General features: G+C 40.4%; 1 protein-coding gene across 1 annotated transcript in view; it reads left to right on the top strand.

The window, feature by feature from the left end:
• ddb1 (damage-specific DNA binding protein 1) overlaps positions 1–25,777 on the top strand; it is a 71,993-nt gene extending 46,216 nt beyond the window's left edge. The window contains exons 20-27 of the mRNA XM_050042309.1: positions 3,135–3,299; positions 3,836–3,930; positions 11,634–11,804; positions 13,615–13,724; positions 14,540–14,709; positions 19,510–19,612; positions 22,269–22,392; positions 25,107–25,777. Coding sequence (XP_049898266.1) covers positions 3,135–3,299; positions 3,836–3,930; positions 11,634–11,804; positions 13,615–13,724; positions 14,540–14,709; positions 19,510–19,612; positions 22,269–22,392; positions 25,107–25,190 — 1,022 coding nt within the window. The 3' untranslated portion in view covers positions 25,191–25,777. The remainder of the gene's footprint in view (positions 1–3,134; positions 3,300–3,835; positions 3,931–11,633; positions 11,805–13,614; positions 13,725–14,539; positions 14,710–19,509; positions 19,613–22,268; positions 22,393–25,106) is intronic.
• Positions 25,778–26,048: the final 271 nt, after the last annotated feature.

The following is a 26,048-nucleotide window of genomic DNA, read 5'->3' as shown; positions in this document are numbered from 1 at the left end:
GTTTCAGCATTGTTGTCATCCTTAATTTACTCTTATTTCCCACTTGAATATTCACCTGTTACTCTCTTATAGTGTGTAGGAAGGTGCTCCATGATGCTTTTTACTATAACTCAGTATCTATCTCTTCATGGTATAAATTAATGATGAAACATGATGGGCATCATGCAGATCATTTTCGTGTTGAAGCCCACTGAACGTGGTTTTCGCTCCATTCTGTTTTGCAATGCAAATTTCGCTGCGCCAAGCCTCCCCTTTTAAAACATCCAAGAGTTACCACACCCGCATACATTAGGGTATGTTATATGTAAATGAGGGGCTGGTTCAGCACGTTGTGTTCACAGCTTACTTCAATTTATCAGTGTGCAATCGGAGAAATGCTCATTTTGATGTTGTGAGGTCTTCATCAGTCAGACGTGGAGATGTTCTTATGCAGCATGGTGTCGGGTAAAGGCACTATAGATGCACGTTTATGTATATAACTGCACTGGTGCTTATTTGTGAGGAAATGTGGAGTTCATATGCATAGTGTAATCAGTTATTCAGCGCCTGCTACACCACTGAAATCAGCACTTATTATTTCTAATAAGGTTCGTCTATAATGAGTGCTGCTGTCTCACTCACACACCACTTAGACGCCTTGTGTTCTTTAGCTGCTGCATAATCAACATTAGCTGTGTAATTTTCATCTTAATGGATCCATAATTATCTGCATGTCTTGATGTTATTAAACATGTAATCCATTGCTATACCTTTCCCCGGATAACATGTTTTTTTTCCAGGTAGCTCTGCACTTGCTGGCAAGGTTAATCCCCAGGTACCAGGGATAAAAAAAGAATGAGCAACACCAGTGATAAAAATGAAAGATGTCCTTCCGTGACAGAAGCAATCAAACTCACAGGAGAGTTAGGGAGATAGATCAATAAATAATGACTGTACGGATCTATTTAGGTAAAATACAGTACCAGAAAACAACTGTGTCTCTGCACCATGAATAAAGCACATGGATAATTCCAGTTTGATAATTAATCTTGATCTTAATCTCTTGGAATTGATGTGTGGTGGTAGCTGACGACGGGCTTGTTAGCAAAACTTTTGTGTGTCCCTGTGTACCTTGTCTGAATTTGGAGGAAGGCCCATGAATGCAGCAAAATCGATACTCTTCATAAGTTTTATTTTTCCTCAGCAGGAGTTTCTTGAGTTTCAGTCGTAGATAATTTATCAGTTGATCAGTTTGTGGTGAGAGCGATAAGAGCTGATCAGATTAGCTCAATGGATTAGAGAAGCAGCTGCTTCAGAGGCAAGTGAAAGCGAACTTTTAGACCCAGCACTGGACCGCGGGGTGCACGGTTTCCATGGGAACACAGCCTGTTTCATTTAAAGTAGGCTGGAAAAACTGTAGACAACATTACAATGGGAACGATGTTGTTTTAAGAATGCCATTCTCTTTCTGTATGGATTAATGAACGGTTCAGTTTCACTTTCACTGTGCCTGGCATTCTGCTGCTCCATCTGTGCCAGGAGTAAGTCTGTGCTCAGAATAACCACAGCGCTCTTAATGAACAGTCCAGCTCCAAAAAATAGAAACTCAAACAGCAGTCAGACACTAAGGCTTGTCCACCTGCCACTGTGGTTGGTGGACTTCAGAATCGACCAGCCACTCAGCAAATCTAGCAGCTACTTGGATATTTTACAAACATTTGGCTGGTGGCCGGTGCTTATTTCCAACCCTGGTTTATGCTGAGTGTCTACAATACTCCAGCATTTTGGAAACCCTTAAATCAGAGACCTTTGAAAACGATGCTGAACCTGTTTCAGTTTGAGAAGTCTGGGGTTAGATTTTTGTCTTGATGGGCGGAAACAGAGACGTTTGAAAACAATGATGCAGAGACCCACGTTCACTTCCCAATAGGGTCTTGTCAATTACGATGTGTCAAGATAAAACACTGCAGCTAGGGCTACATACCTTTTGGGATTTTCTCCTAATTTGGGTAAAATGACTCATCACTATGGCTTCTTCTGTCGATGCATAATGCCCCTGGCACCGCTCTGATATGTCGCCGTATTTGCTTTGCAGCTCTTCCCAATCTGTTTTCTGCTGCCTTATACTCACATGTAGCTTTCAGTAACAGTTCCACCTCTTTGTCGGTCCAGGCAAAGAAATCTCTGGTCTTACCTTTAACCATTTCCGTAGTATTTTATGTAATCATGCAGCCAACGGCAGAGTAGACAGTCTTTCCATTTACATCGGCACGGCTGCCCAGTGTATTTGAATGGTCATGTGATAGGTGTTTTCAGGCATGTTAGTATGGACGGAGATTTTTTTAGAGATCTTTGTATTTAAAAGGCTTGTGTGTACGAAGACTGTACGAGGTCATTTTTGTTTTTACACACCATTTTAAAATAAAAACAAATTAAGATGTGACCTAGTACAAGTTGTAAACAAACCCCCCGTGTTAACCATTGTGACGGACGTGGGCTCACCTTGGTTTTTACTGGCAAATAAAGGGATTTAGACAGTATGGATAAACTCATTCTCGGAACCCATCGGCTGTATTCGGCGTCTGACTTCCGGCAGACGGCGATACAGCCTCTGGGGGCAGACCCCCGATTTTTTGGCATTCCGGTTTGATTTGGGCGGAGGAGGCGAATTTCCGTTTCCGACTTCCGTTTATATATAAGTAAATATGCTGAACCATTGCGATGGATTCAGAGTTTGCAGTGACGCCAATTATGTTCCGCCTCGTTAGTTCACCGCACGGACCGTTTAACCTGGAAACAACTGCAGCCGGCTCAAATGTGATTGGTCAATATCACGCGGACTACAAACAGCCTACAACTGGAAACCAGGGCTCTTTCGCTCTTCTTCCGGACTCTACATTGACTGAATGTAGAGTCTGTATATAGAGACTAGGATAAACTTGCCTTCTTTAAAAACCTGTCTGTGTATCTGACCACTTGTGTCTTCAGAAAGTAAGTTGGAATAAAGTAGTAGCTTCGGTTCAAACTGAATATCGAAGGACAGTTGTGAAAAAAAGAATAGATGAATGTAAAATCCTCAAACAGAGAAACGTATTGTTGTTGTTGATGTATTATTCTGCTCTCACACTCAGTTCCGTGTTCTGTATCTCTATCAGTCCTCCATGCCCATCAGTTCCTCCCCAGTGAGTACGCCCTCAGCATGGTGTCATGTCGTCTGGGAAAAGACCCGTCAGTGTACTTCATCGTCGGCACCGCCATGGTGTACCCAGAGGAGGCTGAGCCCAAGCAGGGACGCATCATTGTCTTCCACTACACCGACGGTCAGTAGCTCTTCTATCGCTTTCTCTGTTTCCAGAAAACAAACACAAAGCCACTTTTCTTGTCTTGTTTGTCAACCTTATCCTGTTTGTCTTCTCATCCATTTTGTTCTCTTTATCCTTCACCCGGTTTAATTTTCTCCTCCCCGCCCTCTGTCCTGTTTTCCACCCACGGACACTTTGTCCTATACCGTGCTCTCGTTTCCCTCCTCACTTAATCATTTTCTTATCTCTTCTTATCAGACTTTTCTCCTCTCACCACTACTGATTCCCCCTCATTTTCTTTCATACTCTGTCCCTCTCAAGGTGCATTGCTCGCCTTTCATTTATCCTCCTTCTCATTCTACCATCGTCCTCATTGTGAGAGCCTCGTCCGCTCTTATTCACTTTTTCTCCACATATCTCTCTCATAGTTGTTGAGCGGTTTATCCTCCGCCTCACCAAGATCTTGTAGGTGCTAATTCAGGTTGGCATTGAGCGTGTAACACTTTTAATGTTAACTTCAGTCTGACTGACAGACATTGTGCTCTCTCTTGCAGGTAAGCTGCAAACCGTGGCTGAGAAGGAGGTGAAAGGAGCTGTCTATTCTATGGTGGAGTTCAATGGCAAACTGCTGGCCAGCATCAATAGCACAGTAAGTTGTGCTTCAAGGTGTTGGACTTTTCAGCAAGACATACAGAGCACTTGACTTTTTCGTTGCAGAGCTGCACTCAGTGTTCATGTTCAATACCTTTGGAGAGTTGAGGAAAGATGTAGCTCGAACATTAACTTTGCTTCAAGGTACACTTTGAATTAAATTCATGTCTCTGATTATATATTTTTTTTTATTCATTAACTATTAAAAAGTCTGACGCCAAACACCGTTCATCTGCACACACTGTGATGCCACACAGCTGGTTCAATATCAGCAAAGTTTCCCTTTATATTCATTGTCTTGTGTGGCGATCAGCAGTGATGTGGTGGTTCACTTTTACACTGTGATCTGTAGCCTATAGTTCGACTTTAGCTTCTAACTATCTTTGTCTTTTTAACCTGTTGTTGCTGCTGAGTCAGTTTGACATCCTGGATATATCCTTCAAACACAGACTGTAGACCCCTCTGTCTGCTTCTCTCTGGAATCACTCTTTCATTTCTCCAAAGACATGGCAGGGCTTAGTAAAAGGCCAATTTATATACAAATGGTCATTTTGTGGGTGAAGTATTCCTTTAAGTTACTGGTAATGCAAACCGGACGTTTCCCACTGCTGCAGCTTCACATTACAAGCATTAAACTGGCGAAACACAAGTTGACTTTGATTATGTAGCTGTCACGGGAAATGCTATGTTTGTTTGTGGTATTAGCGTTTTCACTATTATTCATCAATATGTCAGTACACAACAAGACAGCGGTCATTTTGGGCATTTGTTGACAGCAGATCGGTTTTAAATATAGCAGGGAGTAATAGAACAGTCAGGAGCTGCTAGATGAAGAGCTGCAGGCAACAGACTGCACTCCTCCAACTTCTTAGCGATATAACCACCTCCTCTCCCCTTATTATAACGTTATCAAGTTTGCCATTAGCATCGGGTTTAAATCAGACATATTGCAGAATGGGCGCTTTTCCTTTTTGCTTTGACATCAAATCCTCTGCACTCGTCTTTTCAGTCAGCTCTGGTGACTTCAAGTGAAATCTGATTGCTGCTACTCTGCTGCTGCTGTACAGAGCAGACATTTTCAGCTTATTGCGTCCATATTCCGAGTTAGTATTGAGGGGAAAAAAGAAAGCAAAACGGTCGTGTGGGCGGTGGGCAAGTAATGTAATCAGCAGGCATAGTGCTGACCAAGTGCCCCTTTCAAGTCCACCCAAATAGTAGTTGCTTATTCACTTCCCACATCATAATTCACCACCTGGTCCAGGGATTAAAATCACCACTTCTCGATTGTGCTTCTGTTTTCTGCCCATATATCAAGAAAACTGTCTGTTGTAATATAACTGTGTTTTCACTGGAGGTTGATAGAAATAACTGGCTAGACTTTTCAGTTGCTAAAGTACAGTTTCTTTATTCGGAGGCTATAACTCAAGTCACTTTTTACCCCAACAGGAGGACAAACTGCATGTTCCCTCAGATAATGTGAGAATATGTCAATGCTACATGTAAAAACCTACTTACATGCGGCTTTTGTATTAATAGGAAAGTTTACAATCAGCATTCACACTGGGGTCAGATGACTCTGTAGTAATCTCGGGTATTTATCGGCCCCAACTCTGATCAACTCTGAACAGCAGCGATGGAAATACAACACCCAGGTGAACACACCAATTTAAGCCCCTTTACTAGCGAGATGCAATGACTGGCCGCCACAAAATGCTGTCTGTCTCCGCCCCAGCAGCGCTCAAATATCAATCCAGATTTAGTCGGCACGGTTTGAAGGAGAGACTGAATTAGTAAGAGATATAAAAAAGAAGTAACCACTCTAACATTTTCCCTGGCCTTGATGCTGCTTTACTCTTCACTAACCCGTTTTACGGCCCATCTGTGACTTCAAACGTGACACACCAGTAAACAGATGTCTTATCGCCTACTGCAAAGCCGTGTACACAGACCTCGTCTGCTGGCGATGAAAAGTAGTAATTCTTATCGAGTGCTCCTGTTAGAAAAACCTGAGAGTACTCAAATGCAGTATTTTTCTAAAAAACGGTGACTGATAATTGGAGAGGTGTGAGTTTGTTTCCAGCTCACAGTGAATAGATCCTCACGTTTACAGGTACAGTGGCAACAGTTTAACTTTGTGCAAACTGCTAACAAAAACTGCTGAACAGACGCTTCAAGCTCACAGAAAAAACATCCACACTTCTGAGCAGAGATGAGCTGGGAGCTTCAAAAAGCACCAGTAGTTGCGCTTTGATTTATTTGATTCTAACAATATTTTATTCAACTTTATTATAACAGTACTTTATTTAACTGTGTTATAACAGCATTTTAATAAACCTTATTACAACAATACTTTATTTAGCTTTATTATGACAGTGGCTTCTTTATTTAACTTTATTGTAGTTCATTTAATAATTTTGTATTCAAGTAGTCTACATTACTTTGGAAGAGATTTCAAAATATTGCGATGTATATTGTGATTATCGCGGTATAGCAATATTATTTTTAAGCCATATTACGCAGTCCTACATGTTTTGAAAAAAGAAACAAAAAAGCATTACAAGATCTAAACGAAAGAAAAATTTTAAGACGTTAGTATGAAAATATCTTATCATAAAAAACTTAACAAGACAGAGACTTTGAACCTTCTGATGGCATGTCTAGATTAAAGTGTTGATGTTTAATACAGAGCCATAAAAGTCACAATCAGATGCCTTTGACACAGTCTGGCTGAGGTTCATTTCAAACAGACAGTATATTTTATCATTTTCTAGATTATAAAACAGTCACAGTCCTTACCATGTTCATCTGAAAACTTCACTTTTTGTGAGGCTTTATGTTTTTCTCACCAGCGGGTCAGCCTCTGGATGACTTGTTCGTTTAGACTTTCCTTTCTTTGATTTGTTTAAGAAGCGTGTGATCTGTTCAGGAAGAGAAGTGCCTCCTCAGTCATTTCAAAGTGCAATATCTAAATAGATTTATCCCGTATGCATTGCTCTGTGAAATCGCTTGACATACAGTGTGAAAGAAAACAGCTTCCCCCCTACTGTCCTGTAATACCACGCTCATCCACACTGAGCTATAGATAGATTAAAAGGATTAAACGCTTGAAAAGGAAGATTTATCTTAAGATATCGAGAATTAAATAGTGATGGGTTGCAGATTTCTGGAGCTCATCACACAGTACAATAGCTCACTTCCCACTTCCTTTTCTTAATATTTTCTTCATCGAATTGGACTTTACAGAAATTGTTTCTCTCAAAATTACTTACATTTTAAAATAGCTATTAGTGACAGAACCTTGCATTTCTTGATGCAGCTACAGCAGAGTTTAATCACAGAAAGTAATTAAATTTCAAGCACTTGTCACAAACTTTGTTTTATTTTGTTTCAGCTTGTCTGAATCAGAGAACAAATGATTTCCTCTAAACCCACTGTTACACACCAAGGTTAAAACAGTCATTAAGGACTAATTCATCACTTTCCCCTTTGACAGCAGCCTCCGTAGAATATAATACAACATAGTGACAAGATCTGACATTAGTTGCTTGTGAAATGCCCTCTTAAATTACCTTTTTAATAATTTCATCAAGTCATCACTGCACACTGGTCCATTGTTCTCTTTTCTCTGACATTTTCTTGGCTGAAAATGGTTAACTCTTCGTCATTGTCACTTGCAGAAACTTCATATTTTCTTAAGTACCCCTTAATATAAAGGTTATAAAATTTTGAGGGGAGGGTAATAAAAATGAAACAAGGTGATACATCAATTTAATGTCACATTATTTTATATATTTGGTATATAAAGTGCATGTAAATGTGAAAACCATTAAAGTAATAATCTTATTTGCTGTCTTGCCGAGGAGACAAGAATATTGGTGCCACTCTCATGTCTGTATGGTAAATATGCAGCTATAGCCAACAGATGGTTAGCTTAGCTTCGCATTAGAACTTGAAGCAGAGGGATAGCTAGCCTGACTCGCTAGGTAAAACAAAATATGCCTACCAACACCTCTAAGGACCCTGACACACCAAGCCGACAGCCGGGTCGTCGCTTAATGTCTAGTCGACAATGAGCGTCTGTCACCCTAGTTTTTGTGGTGCGTTGTGCACAACTGGCACTAGTCAGCCCTTGTCAGCCATTGTCAGCTTTTTTTTTCTCGTCGATTCATTATGATAGAATTGTTGTTGTGAAGGGCAGAGCCTGTCAGTGAAAGAAATCCCACTGACTAGCAGCTCAGCACACAAGAAGAGAAACAGAAATGAGGAACGTAAACAAACACCTAGGTCAAGAGAATGTGAGCTCGAAACAAACTTGTTACATTGGGTAAGATTTTTTGTAGTTGTTTGTGTTATTGTTTGCTAGCGCAAGAGATGCCGGGATGGAAAGTATTTCCTCTCATGCCGGTGCAGAACGTGTTTGCTGGTTGGCCGATGGTTGTAGTGTTTGTGGTGTGTTCAGGTGCAACTTTTTGGCCGAGACACAGGTGATGCAACAGTCGGCATTCATCACCACTGGTTCTTTGATTTCGGTTTGGTATATCCAGGTGTTAAAGCTAATTAACATGTTATATCTGGGTTGTTTATGTTATCTGCAGGGCACACTAACTTTCTTGGTGGATGTACGTTTTGTGGTCGATACAAAATAAACAATTTGGAAAATACGAATTGAAATCAGGGGTATTTGCATATGTTGACTAAAAGTATTACAGTTCTCTCAGTTGTTTAAATTTATCAGTGATCAAAAGGTGTGGCCTTATTACCAGCAAGTGCTGATTAGCTTTTAAGTCCAGACAGGATCAAACACCAACATTTATACTCTCACCTTTAAAGCCAGCTGAAATTAATTACATTTTTTCTGTCTGTGGTAAACTGTAAATGGACTGTATTCACATGGTGCATTTCTAGTCTTTGCAACCACTCAAAGTGCTTTACAAAACACAAGCACCATTCACCCATTTACACACATTGATGCACTGATGGCCCGAAGCAACCGTACAAAGTGCCACCTGCTCATCAGATAAACATTCACATGCCCTCACACACCATTGGCACAGCCATCAGGAGCAGTGTCGTGCTCAGTATCTTCCCTAAGGACACTTCAATATGTAATTAATAACAAATTTTCAGTTTCATGATGACGCCCCCTAGTTTTGCATTAATTTAGTGGAGCACTGTTCCAGCAACTGGCTACATCGATGGAGACCTTATTTTGATTCAGCCAGTCACCAGAGCAGACAGGTCACACTGACACTGAAACAGACAGCAGCTACACAACACAAGAGCCACAGACTCTGAATAACAACCCACATTAGCTTTCCTAATCTGACCTACGTGTCTTATCTTACTTACAGACATGAACACTTGTCTTGTTCTTCACTATAGCGCGTTGAACGAGCACATTAAGCAGCATGTAAACGTACCCGCAAATGTCACTCTGGTCTGGTGGTCCTTACGCGTCACTACCACTAACAACATGCTGTCTGCCCATAACATGAAGGCTACAGTGAAAGCTTCTTTACTTTACCTCGCATTCCCTACGTTGTAACGTCGACACTGGCAGCCTTCCAGCTGCTGTCAGTCAAACACTGACAAGCTCCTTCACCTGATTTAGCTGAAAGAGAGCATTTCTCATAGAGTTTTATTTTTCTTTTGGTAAAAAAAAACTATTAATGATACGTTAAAAAAACACATTGGCATTATTTATGACTACAAAAAGAAGTGAGGATCTGAGCAAAAATCAATAAGCATGCAGGGTTTTTCCTTTCCTTTTAGATAATGAAGATAAGGTTTCCTGCTGGGCAACCAATATAATAAAAAATAAACTTAAGAAATAACTAAATAAGTCAGTGAAATTAGGAGAATTTTCATGTGCAGCATCATTCATACCAAGATCCAGCACATAAAAGGATTAAAATGAAGAAACAAAGTTGAACAGAATATTAGAACAAAAAAATGGACACAAAAGTAAACAGGAAGACAATAAAGTGAAACAAAAATGGTGGAAAAAGTGGTGAGAAAATCAAATAAAACAGTGAGAGCCACGTGAAGAAAATATGAAAGCCACATTACATTGGATAAAATGCCACAGTAAAAACATTGCACAATTGATTTTCTCCTAAAACTGCAAACTGAGCTTCTCCTTCTAAGACTGAGTGGACGACTTTTATATACTTACATTTGTACCAAATCTCTGATGTCACGGTACCCTCTTGGATGTGTTTTGGACATCAGGCTGGCATCAAGTGAACTTCAATTAGATCCAGAGACACTCCTCCATCCCCCAGTCACTTCAAAACCAGTGTTACAAAAATGTCAGAAGGTGCATATTGTATGAAACAGTGAGTGAAATTAGCTGTTAACTGATCATGTTATGTGGCAGCTGTTAACTCACTCACACACATTAAAAATCCAGATCGTGAAAATGAGAAATGTGTCAGGAGAGGACGGGAAGCCACAGAATTATACAACTTAACTTAAGGAGAAAGACAAAGTAAAGACTAAACTAAAATATCTCAGAAAAATACAGCAAAAGATGAATGACAAACTAACCAATCAGTGGCAAACAATCCAATAAAAACAAAGAAATACATAAAAAACAATGCAGAAAAAAGGAGGGGGGAAAAAGTATTTATGTACATATCAAGGCTGCCCCAGACTAAGAATATTCCTCGTCGACCAACAGTCATCATTTAGGGCCATTAGTCGACTAGTTGCCTGCAAAGCACTAATGATTGTGCTAAGTGGCTAATGGGCATGTAGCTACTTCCATGTTTCAGATGATACGTCATGTTTGTAGTCAACCAATGAAGATGAGTTTACATATCACCTTGGGTTCGTCCTTCACCTTCTCAAAATGATCCCACACTTTGGATTTCCTGCCCGACATGTTATTAACTAGCCTGTGGAATAACCGCAGGTACCAGCCCTGGAAATTACAGGCCGTACACATGCTGTGTCTTTAACCACCTGGAAAACTCAAGGTTGGGCTCAATGGTGCTACTCTTGTGCCTTTTTGTGCCAGCTTTCAAGAGTGCAGCAGCAGGTTGCATCTGAGGTTGCTAAGCAACCTTAACAAGCATCCTATAGCCTATTTACCTGAAATCCCTAGTGCAGAGCTGATCTTCTTCCAGGTGCTGTTTATAAGTGTGTAGGCCTATCGTCTGTGGGACAGATGTAAATCTCTGGGTAGCCCTGCACTAACATGATCAACTCTTCTGTGTTTATCAGACTGAATATTTACAGAAGAAGGGAAAGATATCTGTCGACTGTGATTGGTTTGTAATGTGACTCCTGTCTGACTGCTGAGCGTGGTCACTGTATCTGTCCTTTCAAATTTAATTCCAACATGGTCCAGTCATATAGGTTTTGATTTATTTTTGACAAGGCACAGCTCCTAATAGTTTCATGTTTTTTGTTTTTTTTCTGCGACAGAGCGACCAATGAAATCGCCAACTAATGACCTTTCTGGTCAAGTAAAGTCGACTATTAGAGGGCAGCCCTATTTTAACACGTATCTGATGAATATTTTTGTCATCAACTTAGAGTTAATCAGTTTTCCAGAACACTTGAAACAAGGCCTTGTGAGTTAGAGGAAGTTGCTGTTAATCAGCACTTGCTGAGGCACATTATATTCCTTTATTACATAACTAACTGATGATCCTCCACCTTTTGACAGTTACTCACCTTGACTGTTTGTTTCAGGTCCGTCTGTACGAGTGGACGGCTGAGAAGGAGCTGAGAACAGAGTGTAACCATTACAACAACATCATGGCTCTCTACCTGAAGACCAAAGGAGATTTCATCCTGGTGGGAGACCTAATGAGGTCCGTCCTGCTGCTGGCGTATAAACCCATGGAGGGCAACTTTGAAGAGGTGAGGAAAAATAACACAAGAACTCTAAAGGGCAAACAAGCTGCAGACTGTACACTGTTGCTCTGTAGCAAATCACAAACCAAGATTTTCTCTTTCAGCCAAGGCTGCTGGTTTTAGAAACTAAGTGGTAAATACTCTGATACCATCACACATCAGACAGATATTTGGTTGGTGTCTGTTTATTCACAGTTGCACGTTTCAACTTGTCTTTGGTGTATAAATGAGTCTTCTCTCTCTCTCTACCAAGCATTGCAGCTGACATACCTCCTTTTGATGAGCAAAGTGTTCAAATTGATTTGGGCAGAAAGATGAAGAGATTTGAGGACGAGTCACGCACACTGGTGTGTAGGCATGCTGTGGTGCAGTGCTCAGTGTAATAAGTGTGAGAGACTTGGAAAAGGACTTCATTCAGAGACAGAATGCACCGTAGAAAGCTTCAAAAATTTAGATTGAATGTAGAAATTTGTAGATATACCTGTTTCAAGGTATACCGTGATATAAAAGTTGACACTTATCACACCATGTACATTTGCTCATCTACAACTAAGGCTGGATGATATGGACAGAAATTCAAATCTCATTTGTCCTTGTTATATACGTCTTATATATGAAATGTCTGTGTTGCTCAGATCTGCATCCAGGCGCTGTCTCCATGTCTCAAAGTAAACTTCAACTACCAAGTAAAACGGCAATGAGCCACCTCACACAAAAACTAGCAGCACAGCTTTTTTCTTTCCTATATTATTTTTGTAATAGCCTAGTATCACTGCTAGACAAGCATACACAGACACACGTGCACACACACACACACACAGACGTAAGCAGAATGACAGACAGAGACAGAAGATAAGCTCTGTGTGTGATTAGAAAAGAGCAGAGGAGCAGACTTGTGTTTCAAGGCAATATTTCACCCCTGCAGCTTGATTTTACATTTTTATTAGCACAGAAAAGGCAAAGTACTGAAAAAGGTATCGTTGGGTACCTGTTCTGAATTCCAGGTACCAGTACTGGCTCAAATGTGAACAGTACCCAAACTTATATGCTGCCTGCACAGCCCCAAACTGCAAATGGACACAGTTAGACACTACCTGGTGAACAAAGTGAAGCATTGAGCAGCTAAAGAGTCAGATATTTCCCTCAGGAGTTGGCAGAGACCAAAAACAAAGCTACAAGAGACGTGGCCAAGAACCTAACTTCCCAAAATTCTAGACAACTGTTTGTTAAGAAGTTTGCTCCCTCAACTTTCCTCTCTGCTCTTCAGTCTCTCCTGTTCCTTTGAGCGGTATCGACCTTCTCAAGTAACTCTGAGCAATAAAGCAAATAAGCGAACATGTCAAATAATCCAATTACTGTCTGGCACATATGTCACTAACTAATTAAAGTGATGTGAGGCAATAAGCTGCGAACATTAACACTCTGCACTCTCTTTTCAAATAGTGTAACTGAACAAATTGGTGTTTGTTTTTTCCTTACAAAACTTTCTTTGGTCGAGCAGTCGTTACAAGTTCTGATCACGGTGTTCAGAAAAAGCAGGCCAGCAAAGGTAGAACAGATGTTGCAGGCATTTCTGGATTATCTTCATTTTTTGGTATGCAAGTGTCTTCAAGGGTATTTAAAAAGTCTATCGCCCTTGTACTGAAACAAAGTGACTGTGTTTGGGTTTCGGCACTGGTGTGGAGTCAGCACTTCTTGCTCATAGATAATACAGTGTTTACTTGAAGGCAAGAACCACACAGGTTTCAGCCAAACACCGCTGTGTTGTTTACAGTTTTATCAGACACATCTCATGTTTCTTTCTTTTTTGTGTCAGATTGCACGTGACTTCAATCCTAACTGGATGAGTGCAGTGGAAATCCTGGACGATGACAATTTCCTGGGGGCGGAGAACGCATTCAATCTGTTTGTCTGTCAGAAGGACAGGTGAGGAAAACATCAAATCTGATTGTATATCAATAGTGAAGTGTGGTGAGATTTTCTGCACATGGATTTCAACCTTTCCAGCAATCATTACAGTGCCCTGAGCTGCTCCTTTGTGGCCAAAATGACAAAAAGTTTCTAAATCATCTCCGATATTAATCCTCTGAATTCTACAGTATGTCATTAGGAGGCTGCTCTTTCTGCACTGAGTCCCGTGATGCCTCTCAGAGCAACATCACAGATACAAATGTGGTTTAACAGCATTGTCATCCCATTTGTTTTTGAAATTATGAGTCATCTCGCCACTGAGCTTTTAGCCGCTCGGCTTCATTTCCCACTTTAGTCATTTTCTATTAGACAAGTGTTGATTTCATGCAAAAGGAAGAAAGATGTGGTCTGAAAGTGAGTGTGTTACATTAATGCCACCGCTTATTATCCACCTAATATATCAGGTCAGACCACTCAATGCTTTTGACCTTTATTTTTGTATCGCATCTCTCTTCACGTTGCTCTCTGCGCTTTTTCTCACCCTTTTATCCATTACTGCTCTATCATCCTCTGACCTTTTCCAACGCCTCTGATGACTCTGCCCCTCTCTGTTGTTTTTTTCTTTTGCTTAATCGATCACTCCTGCCCCCAAAACTCTCACTCTGCCTTTGACATCTTTTTCTCTTTGTTTTTACGCTTTCATTTGATCGCTCCTCTTTCTGTTTGCTCCTTTCGTGACCCTTCTACCTCCCACGTTCCTTCCTCCAATGTTTGTAATGCCTCCCTCTACCCTCTTTGTATTTCTCTCCCATTGTTCTTCCCGCCATCAGTGCGGCCACCACAGACGAGGAGCGGCAGCACCTGCAGGAGGTGGGGGTCTTCCACCTCGGGGAGTTTGTAAATGTCTTCTGCCACGGCTCGCTGGTGCTGCAGAACCTGGGCGAGAGCTCCACGCCCACCCAGGGCTCCGTGCTCTTCGGCACCGTTAACGGCATGATTGGTAGGCACACGGACAATTTCACACTTGCAGAAGCATTTACACACACACACACACACACACAAAAATATTGCTGCAGGTAACACCCCTGCTGTATTAAACATCTATTTCTCATGAACCACAAAAGACATTTTTATCATGCCTTTTTGAGTCTTTAAAGGGTTTAATTTGACCTCAAGTGTTCATATTAACCTCTCAAAGGAATATTTCAATATTTTGGGAATACGATTTTTTGCTTTGTTGGACAGTTAGGCTGGCTCTGCCCAAGAGTTACAAAATCCTCCTCCTAGCTCCCCTAAAGCTCACTGATTATCATATTGTATCTTGTTTGTTTAATCTGCACAAAGTGTACAAATGAGATTTTGGGCTTTTATGGCTTTGGTTCATTTTGGAATTTTTCTTGGCTGGATGCAGTCACTTCCTGAAGTCCCCTCTGGTTGCCTGGTAACTGGTCACTGCCAAGAAACAGTCCAGCACATAACCCTCCATAAAACCTCAATTTGTAAAGCTTAAACAAACAAGATTTAACTTGTTAATTCGTGAGCTTTGGTGGTGTTGGTAGGCGGATTCTGTCAGAGCCAGACTCACTGTTTCCCACAGTTTCCAGCATGGATGTATAAAGAGAATAGGATACAGCGTTTCATTCCTATGAAAGTTGCTTTGTGACACATGAAGCCAAAGAGTTTACATGCTGCCAGGGCTGGATACTAAACTCTGTACTTTCAAACGTCCCAACCAAAGCACCCTGAAGCCAGGAAGCCACTTGCAGAGCTCCATGGCTGGCTTTGGGGCGCTTTGCAGCAGAGACAGTGGAGCTCTGCAGTGCTGCTGGTTTGGGCAAAGAGGCAGAGGCCCCGCAAAGTGCCTTGAAGCCAGGAGGCCAGCCAAGGAACTCCGCCGGCTTCCTAGCACGCCAAAACTATCGCTGCAGCACTGATAGTTTTGGCCTATCTGGTCTATTTTCTATTTCTAGTAACACTGTTGTTTGTGATTGAGTTTTTTAAATTACATACTCATTTCACATATTTGGCAGTTGCATTGACACAGAGCAAAAGATGCGAGTAGGTACACACATACACACACAAGCAAGCAGAAAGAGATGCTCTGTGTGTGATTAGAAAGGAGCAGAGGAGCAGAATTGTTTAATGAATGCAGCTTGTTGAAAATTTTTATTTTTATTATAAGCCCACTAAAAGACTAAAGTACAGAAAAGGGTACAGTTGGGTACCGGTACCAAATTTTTCCCCCAAAAAATGTCAAACCATTCCTTTTAAATGTGGAATTCTACCCTTGAATTTCCTCCTAAAGATTTACGTCACTCACATCACAGAAACAGTATATTTTCCCACTTTACCTCTGGTAGTATCGAGCCTTACAGACAGCTGTGGATTTATTTGCTGAGATTTTGTGATATCCACTGCTGAGACTTCTGCCTTCACCTTGATTCAATGGAGATGAAAAGAATCTAGTTTGAGGATCTCACAGCGCTGAAAAATTACATTTTAAAAGCTCAACAGCAGCTTGTCTTTTTACACACAGTGTCCCTGTTCCTCAGGATCATCCACGGACATCTCTGAGCAGTTTTGTTTTCTTTTTGGTAAAACGTATTCCACAGTGACACCAGTAAACACACTGAACAGTTCCCAATCACCAATTTTAATAAATTGTCATATTAAGTCGTAAAATCTCATGAAAAAGGTGATTTTCAGTCAGCAAACGCAGCAAAAGAAAAATCAGCATGAGCATTATGTTTTAGTAGATCAAGAGTTCACGGCTGGCTGTCAGTTTGAGGCAGCAGCAAGGAGACGTGTCTTATTTCCAGTACTTCCAGTAATCAGCAGACTGCAGTAAGGAGACCTCAGTCCAATTAGGGTGTACACAAACTTTTGTCGAAACCATTTATTCAGAGTTAATGTTTTCATTTCAGAAAGAAAGAAGAAAGGGAGAAGAAATCATGGTTGCACACCTCATTACTCAGATCTAAACTAGTAACTTTGAGTCTGGCTGTAATGACGGCAGAGATGAAAAATAGGCAGCGCACATCATTTGGACACAGCGGTAATTTACACCCCGCGCTCTCACAGAACCAACAACACATTATTTCATCTCAACACCTTCTACAGTTCTCTAAAAAGACTCTGAGGAAAGTTTAACAGGAAATGAGAACCACCATTGTACATCCGAGTAAAATCTGTCTGCAGCAAAGCAAACTGGGTTTCAGAGTGTCTTATCTCTCCTGGAGATGGTGTGATATGAAAGATGTTTCTGGGAAGGAGCTGCAGGTCACACGATTATTCTGTCAAACAACAAGTGGACAAACTTCTGAAAAACTTGTTTTGGTCTGTTCTTGAAAATCTGGACATTTGTTGCAGTTACTTCAACAATATTTCTTCAGTGCTGCTGAAATCATTCTGATCGGAGATTCCAACTCAACTGTCCACATGGACTCTACGTAATGAGATCCGATAGTGTGCGTTTACATGTCCCAAAGCATTTATTCAACTTTTTTTTTGGCTTGGGCAAAGTGGTTCTGCCTGCTGTGAGGCGTCTAATCTGCCAGAAATATAAAAACAGGTTGTTGGTTTTTTGTCAGTTTTCTTGAGAAAATTAAATCCATTCAGTAAAGATAGTACAGAAGAAGAGGTGCTTCTGCTTTTTCATACAACTTAGTAGTAAGTAAGTGTAACCCAGGTTATTTTCTATAGCTACAAAGTACAGATGTTCCCTAAACACATCACACACAGACAATCAGTAGTTCTATAAACCAGTGGTTCCTAACTGGTAGGTCCATTTTGAATGGACCGCAGGTGACAAATGTGTCAAGTTAGTAAAAAAACACACTTTATTTTTAAGGGCAGTGAATATCCAGCACAGAGCTTTTAATTTGATTTGAAGAAGTGCTGTAAATTTTAGTTGATTCAAGACACACACTAAACATGGCTTAATGGTGGTGACGATGGTTTCAAACACAAACACACAAATCAGCTTCACTATAACTCACAGTGTTCACAGACAAACACTTGTCTTTTGCTGCACACACTTTCTCCACAAATACAACTTGCTAATGTTATTAGCACAGGCCTATGGCATTTTACATTGTATAAATTAGCCTAGAGGCTATCAAAGATTTCCACTACTCATATAAAGCCAGGGACAACAGCAATATTTAACAAAGGTAACGTTACATAATTTTGCTCCATTCCAACTCACAAGGTTCACTGACAAAACAACTGTCTTATACTAAACACATTTTCCAAACAAATATAACATGCTAATGTTTTTAGCACAAGACTATGGCATTTTACATTGTATAAATTAGCCTAGCAACAAGCAGACATTTCCTCTGCTCATATGAAGCCAGGATAAATCACACACAAGACTTAAAATGCCATTTTGTGGAGGCTTTATTGTCTTCACAATTTATTGTTTCTTATCTGTGAAATTAAATAAATAAAAGCTTTGTTTCCACGCAGAGCCTGCGATTTAACGCAGAAGTATAAATCCCGCTTGAGCGTTTACATGGTTAATGTTTCCCTTTTGAACAGATCATCAAAGGTTTACACTGCCCCTCTCAAGCAGATTAAATATTCCTTCCAGTCAGACTGGAATCAGGCCAGTCTCTTCCAATAACGGTGTTAACATTGGGCATTTTATTTTGATTGGGCTATAAATCTGATTACAAGTGTAAATGTAAATAGAGGTGAAGGAGATGAGTGTGTGAGGAAATCTCATGTAATGTCAGATTATTTTATCCAAACTCAAAACTCTCTTGGCTGCTGGTTGTCTTCAGGACTCTATAGATGTTCAGTTGGATTCATATTTAACTGTAAAATCTCAAAGAAATCTGTCTTGAATCCATCCTGATGAAACTATCACATTGTTTTCATCTTTACATACTGTCGATAGCTTTGACTGATGACACAGTGAGATGGAGATGAATGGACTCAGCGAGTGGTTGATTACATCTCGTTTGTAATGGTCTCATATTTTCATCAGAAGATTGATCACAAGTTTGAGCATCAGTTAATTGTCAAGCGTTTTATTTGAAGCAAAAATACCAAACCAGCTTTTAAAACGGGATGATTGGCTGCTTTGAGTCATCATCTCTTGGTTATTGACTTCTTGGACTAAACAAGTTATTAAAGATGTTAAAATATGGAAAGGAAGGAAAAAGACCCAAATACTGTGAAGGCCCTTCTCACATTTTTTCTGACATTTCATCGACAAAACAATTAAATCCATGAATCAAAAACAACACTCCAACACTCTGATGGCCTCGTGTGCAAAGAATCAAGCTCTACATTACAAATCACCCTTTGTTCTCAAGTTTGCCTATTTTCTGCACACTGTCAATGTCAGTGCAGATTATTTCCCCCGAGCATCACAATAATGCACTCACTGTCACAGTACTTGAATATTTATCACAGAAGAAAGCAAGTTACTCCCTCAAAGCTCTGCGACGCTTCAGGTTTACAGAGAAATCACTCTCAAAATAAAACATTTTGGAGCGGTTGTGAATTATTGAAGTATTGAAATCATACTACGTTACTCCCAACATCGTCGCAGAATACAAGCATGAAACTTGAATAAGGAGGAGCACAGTCACACTAATTATCTTTTTATTTATTTATTATAAAGCTTTCATGAGTCCTGTAATCTAGCCTTAAAATGTCCTCTGTCCTCCTTCTTTACCATCTGCTGCAGTGAGGTGTAAATCTGTTTTGTATTTTCCACCTTTAAAAGAGTTGTGTTGCTCACCAGCGTGTTTTTGTGTGTGTGTGTGTTTGTGTGTGTGTGTGTTAGGTCTGGTGACGTCCCTGTCTGAAGGTTGGTACAGCCTCCTCCTGGACCTGCAGAACCGCCTCAACAAGGTCATCAAGAGCGTGGGCAAGATCGAGCACAGCTTATATCCTTCTTATATTTATAGTCAGACTCGCCATCTGTTACAACCTGCACTGACAGGTGTAGCTGGAAGCAGTAAACCAGGAGAGTGGAGGGCTGATGCTTCTTTAAATTGACTTCCAAAGGTTTTGAGTAGAGATGGCATGCATTAAACATTAGTAGTTTTATGCATGATGATATGGTTTGTGCATAGAGCAGAAATTAGGTATTTTTTTAAATAAATATTTCACTGCTGGAAAGTTTATCTTTTCTGTAAAATGGGTTGTCTGTTTAGAAGAAATACTTTTGAAATTGGTGCTACATGACCGGTCCGATAAAAATGCGATGGCTGCCTTAGTGATCTTGTATAACGTTTACGCTGTTAGTTACAAAATGTTTGGAGTTTTTCCAGCCTCTGTTTTCAAAATACAGGAAACATTATATAGCACCCACTTCCTGTTCACAAACTCTCCTATTACAGCCAAACAGTGCACTAAAATATTTTTGTTAAAACATTTAAGGCTAGAAATAAGCAACACAGTAACATAACCTTGGTTGATATTTGATCAGCACTGCCTAGATTTACAGTTTGATCTGAGTTTGCAGGAGAAAGAGAGCAAGGTAGGTCACTCTGTGATCATGTTGACGGCAGTTATACAAAAAGGAAGTACAATCTGAAGTTTGAGCAACAGCCCCAGAGTAGGGGGATCTTGATGCTGGTAAGATGTGGGGAAGTTTAACAAAGTTTATTTACATACATTACATACTACCCACATTGTTTTGGTATGTTCACACCGAATACGATGCGATGGGAAACGCAAGTGACACAAAGACATGAAATCTGTGCTGAAATTTGTCAACCTAGGCGAGAAATTTGTGTGACAGTGCTTCACAGAAGAGTAGAGACCTAGTTGGGATTCTCTTGATGTTACCGGGATGGAGGACAAACATTGTGGCTGTCTGTGTGCGTTAACAGCTCTACCACTCAACGTGAGTTCAGCACAGAGACAGATCAAAAAAGGAGAGGCCTCTGAGATGAGTGAGCAAAGCCATAGGACTACCTGGTTAGTTCTGAAAATACATACTTGTGATGGTGTAAGCTATTTCGTTGAGTGATTCTTACCAAAACTCTCTGAGTGTTTTTAAGTTGTTTTTATTGTGGAAAGGAGTGAAATGGTAATGCACTGCTTTCACAGTATGAAAAATAATTAAGAGTGTTGCTGCCATGGTTCATGCTGGTTCAGTGCACAGAGCCTCTGTGTTTTCCGTTTTCACATCGCTTTATTTCAGCTATTGGTTTTAATGACTGCAAACCTAGTTGGCCTTAGCTGCCCTCCCCACTAAAGCTCAGTTCAGACCAAAGATTTGCAACAAGACGAAAACGTTAAGAACAGACAGAAGTTGCGGAGGTGTGAACTGGCTGTCTGAGCTCGACTCAAGCCGGCTGATGGTGTCACCTGCAACTAAGCTCAAATTGCTGATGGCTGGTTTTAGAACATCAAGCACGTCGCCTGTTTGTACAGCCAATCAGTTTGTAGTAAAGTCAGCTGGTCAAGTCAAAATGACTGCAGATGGCATGTTAGCTTGCTGCAGCAGGTGCTCTGTCCCCGCTGAGCACTCTGTTTCCGTCCTCATGGTGTGCCCCGTAAATGTATAGATGAATTATAGACGTATGCCCCCTCACACAAACACACATTCTAATTGACTGATTAATTGGTGATGGTTATTTATATTACTGTGGTGTATTTATTATGAATACAGTCCATCTGATGCTGGTTTTGTATTGTTTGTTTTTTGCTGTTTCATCACTACTACAAATGCAGCTGTAGCCAGTATCTCACTATCACTATCCTCAATCATATCTTAAGAAGCTACAAATTATATTCAGCCACAAAATAAGCCTGAAAAGCTGCAAATCAGAACAGAAGTACAGAGAGTTGTTGCATAGAGATGATACACCGTCTTGGCTAGTTGCATTGGTGTGAACCAGCAGGTTTTTAGAACATTGCAGAACTGTGCATTGCAGCTAGTCACATGTGTCATCTTGTCTCATCGCAAATCTTTGGTTTGATGGGCTTTACCTTAGCACCCCTTTAAGCAAAAATGCCACAAGTTCCAGCTTCTCCAGAGTGAAATTTGTAGGTTTCTTTAGTCTTTTACATTAATCAACTAAATATATGCAGGGTTTTAGACCACTGGTCGAGCAAAGCAGTACTTTTGAGTACATGGGTCAGTGTGAGGGGCGTTTTTGTCCCTTTTCTGACATATTTTTGACTTACGATTAATCAATTCATCAAGAAAATAATTGTCAGAATAAAATGATAATGATAGATGAAAATAATGAAAATAACTGTTGTAATACAGAGTAGTATGATGGCAGTTGTCATCAAATCAAAGAAACTCCTTCAAAAGTGTTTTGTTGCAGATAATTTCTGTCATTTTAAGGATTGTTGTGTAAAAACCAGCTCTCTATAGGATCGGCCATACCACAGCTCGATCTTGATTGACTGACAACACCAGCTGTCTGATTGTCTGAGCAGTGCTGTTTTTATTAGATTTCTGCACATCACCGCTGAGTATTTGTTGACTGTGCCTCAGGTAAAATATGTGATATTGTACCTAAAGTGCGACCCTCAGGCAAAGCAGCATCTTCTTATTGATTTACCTTGACTCCGCATCACCTGGAGGTCCTTCCACACGGAGCGAAAGACCGAGCAGGCCACAGGATTCATCGATGGGGATCTGATTGAGAGCTTCCTGGATCTCGGTCGAGCCAAGATGCAGGAGGTCGTCAGTACTCTACAGGTACGAGCTCTTGTTCATCCACTCCCACTGCTTATACACTGTAAGTTGAAGCAGTCGAAATGTGAGCCTCTCTTTTTCTGTGCTTTTTTTTAATCCCACATTTAAATAAAAAAAAAATGGGACTTTTTCCAATATTGTGAGCGCAGTGAATTAATTTGAGGGGCATTAAGCACTAAGCTTACTCAACAGCTCTCTCATTGCCAGCACAGCTTGTGGTGACCTGTTAATAGACCCAAGTACGAGCACAAGTTTAAAAACATGGAGGCATAATCTTGTCATTAGAGCCTGAACCTCTGCTCTAATAACAAGCTTATCTGGTGAGGAAGCAAACTGAAACTGTTGTCATTTGTGTATTTGGCTTGAAGCAGTGTTGAACTTTGAGAGACCCTCAAAGACAGTTTTATTAGTTGCTCCTGTGCTGTGTGAGAGCAAACTGGGAATAATTTTCACGGCAGGAACAGGTGGCAAAATTACATTTGGCAGATAAACAAATAAACATATTCTGCTTTGTGTCTCTCTTTACTCTCATGGTGTTAAAAACAAATCACACTTTTAGCTCATAAACAAAGAATATTCCCTGTTTGCCTCTTCAAGACCAGATGATAAAGATAGTCCGTAATATAATAGATGAGGTTTTTTTTTGCCAGGAAATTTCTGTTGAAAGGCAAAGTTCTACTTCAGATGGAAGATTAGCTTTGGAATAAAATGTGTTGCAGCATCAGTTGCTCACTTGCACCCTTGTGCGGCTGAAAATAGGCACCTTTTAAGATGAATAATTGTAGACTTGATCTAGACATTAGGGCTGGGTAATCGATAACTTTCAGGTGTCGACCGAAATAACCCAGTACTAAGTTGATCAAAACTTCTTCGGTCAAACAATACCTGCATTTGATCCTTTTTGGATCCAGATCAAGAAAAAAATGACTGTTTGTCGGGTTGCTTGCAGCCAATCAACACAAATGTTCTGTGATTTTATGCAACATGTGATCAGCCGACCACCACAGCAGCTACAATTCATACAGTCGATGATGTGGTGAAGTAAAGTGCGTGTATTTGATGGAATTGGCAGTTAAGCGTGCCAAGATGCCATCAAAGCATTTGAAAGCATGGCTGTACTACACGCCTGTGACATCTGGTCACTTTAAGCTTTCTGGTACTGGTGCTGGTATCGTAATATTTTTCTGATTATTTTCAAAATCCTGTTATCTGACTAATACCTTTGTTATTTTATTTTATTTGCATAAGAAATGGCTTTAACTGTTAATGGATTATCAAAGTAACTGCTAATTATAATTAATTCTGTCGACAGACTGATAAGTTAATTCTTTAATCTTTGCAGCTTCCCTGAGAAAAGCCAATAACAACCAGTTGATAGTCTGGTTTTTCTCTCTCTTTTGAGTTCAGCATCACACTGACTGAATATTCCTACAGTGCTGTTTACATTGCTAATGAAAATTATCATTCCATTAATTCTCCTGTTTAAATGCAGCCGTGCATACTACGATTAATGTGACCTAACACAGTGGTTCCTAGCTGGTGGGTCCACTTTGAATGGACCACAAGTGACTTGCTAATGTATCAGCTTTGTAAAAAACACACTTTATTTTGAAGTACAGCAAATATCGGGCATAGAGCTTCTATTTTTAAGTGCCATTTCCTGCTGTAGAGCAAGTGAATAATGAACAGCTACTTAACAGAGACAGCAAACTAGCTTGGCGACATGGCCAAATGAAAGTATGACGCTGAATATGTTAAACTGCGTGGACCTTGAACTGATGACTAAGTAGAAATCTGGACACCCTGGCTGAACCAGTTGGGAACTCCTGCCCTAACATGTTATTTGTCATGTCAAAATATAGAAAAATGGAACAGCTGTTGCTCGTGCCATTTTGCTTCTCTGCATCAAAACAGGATTTCCTCAAAGTTTTCCTGCTGTGGCAACTTGTTCGACTTGTTCCTCCATTTCTTCAGCTACCTACTTTGAAAGGTTGGCGTTGCGCCATTGGCACATATCCCAAAACCTGTTGATATCCAAGTCTTTCATAATGTTTGAAATTAGGTGCGTTTCTTCGTCTTCTTACCAGAAATGTGGGCTTTTCTTTTGGGCATGCATCTCTACAGCAGTCTTTCAACCTGTTGGCTAGAGGGTTTGTGCACAACGTATCCATGACAGTGTACAGAGCCGACTGTCAACAGGCAGGAGGCCGTGTTTCGCAGACTGCTGAAAACCCCAAATGAGACGCATATTCATGATGCACTGTACACATGTCAAAATAATACAAGCGTATCCAAAATGTTTTTACTGGAAAATGCTACATTCAGAAAACTAACTCGGAATATCCAAACAGAATATGCTGTTTACATGACCTGTGTCAAATTCAGAATCATGTCATATTTGTAATAGTAGTGGAATATTAATGTGCATGTGAACATAGTCAGAAGAAAACTGATACAAAAGTACACTGATAAAATAAATGAAGCAAACAGTGGTCAGTCCATGCAACATAAGAGATTCCCAGGAGCTCATAAATTCATCTTATCTCAAAACAACTGAAGCAAAAATGCCCAAAAAAAGGATTTTGAAATTGAAAACTGAGGAACGTGCCTCTCTCTCTCTCTGTACCTGTTTATCTTCATCTCATGTGTGACACAAGTGAGTGGTGGGGTTCGTCTGTGCAGTGGAGGCTCACTGTTTGGTTGTCCTTCAATTCCAGATCGATGACGGCAGCGGCATGAAGCGTGAAGCCACAGTGGACGAGGTCATTAAGATTGTGGAAGAGCTGACGAGGATCCACTAACCCCAACCGCCATCCGGACCCCCGCTGAGTTATTGGAGGGTCCTTATAAGGAGCGATGAGCAAAACGGCGAGCAAGGGAACGGTTTGGGCTTTGCAGAATTGTAAATAGTTATAAATAAACAATGCGTGCATGTTCGTCCTTCAGACTTCAATGATATGTCAACCGTTGAGGCAGTTGTCAGTTAGACAAGAGTCTCTGGGCGAAGTGCGTAGCATCCTGTTTGGACAACAAAAAGACCAAAGTAAAGACATTGGTCAGAGTGTGTTTGAGTGTGTGTGCGCGCATGTGTGATTGCGTCTGTGTGGAATAATGTGTGACTATAAATAGGAAAAACCAGAGATTTTCCTCACCAAAAACGTTCTCTGGGATATTTGTGACCGTTAACAGGCAGGCGAAAGCAGTTAGCAGATCCTTGACACTGTTCAGTTTAAATCTGACTGATTCACACTTTTCAAGTTTAATACTGAAGTCTGGAGTTACCACGCTGTATGAAAAATAAAATGAGGAAGATGATAGATTTATAGCTATTTTGTCTTTGTGATGTTTTCTTTGTTTATTCTAATAAACTTTGCTTTAGTACTGTTAACTCCTCTGTCTCAGTTTGTCTCTATTCTGACATTTAATACTCTCAAAATCAGGTTCCTCCTCTGTTTTTACAAATAATCAGCAATTATTTTCAATAATTAAATGCTATTTTTAGCCACGCTGTTGCCTTAGGGCTCATTTATGCCCACTGTGGTTTCATTTCATCCATATTTGTGCGTGTGTGACAAAGACATTCATATAATGGCAGAGCAGAACAGATTGGTAATATATAATATTGTGTGCTTATAAAGTGAAAGTATTGAAAGGTATTC

Source organism: Epinephelus moara, chromosome 1 (assembly GCF_006386435.1).
Source record: "Epinephelus moara isolate mb chromosome 1, YSFRI_EMoa_1.0, whole genome shotgun sequence".
Lineage (NCBI taxonomy): Eukaryota > Metazoa > Chordata > Actinopteri > Perciformes > Serranidae > Epinephelus > Epinephelus moara.
The sequence above is the reverse complement of the archived record's forward strand: the minus strand, read 5'-3'. Positions and strand labels throughout refer to the sequence as shown.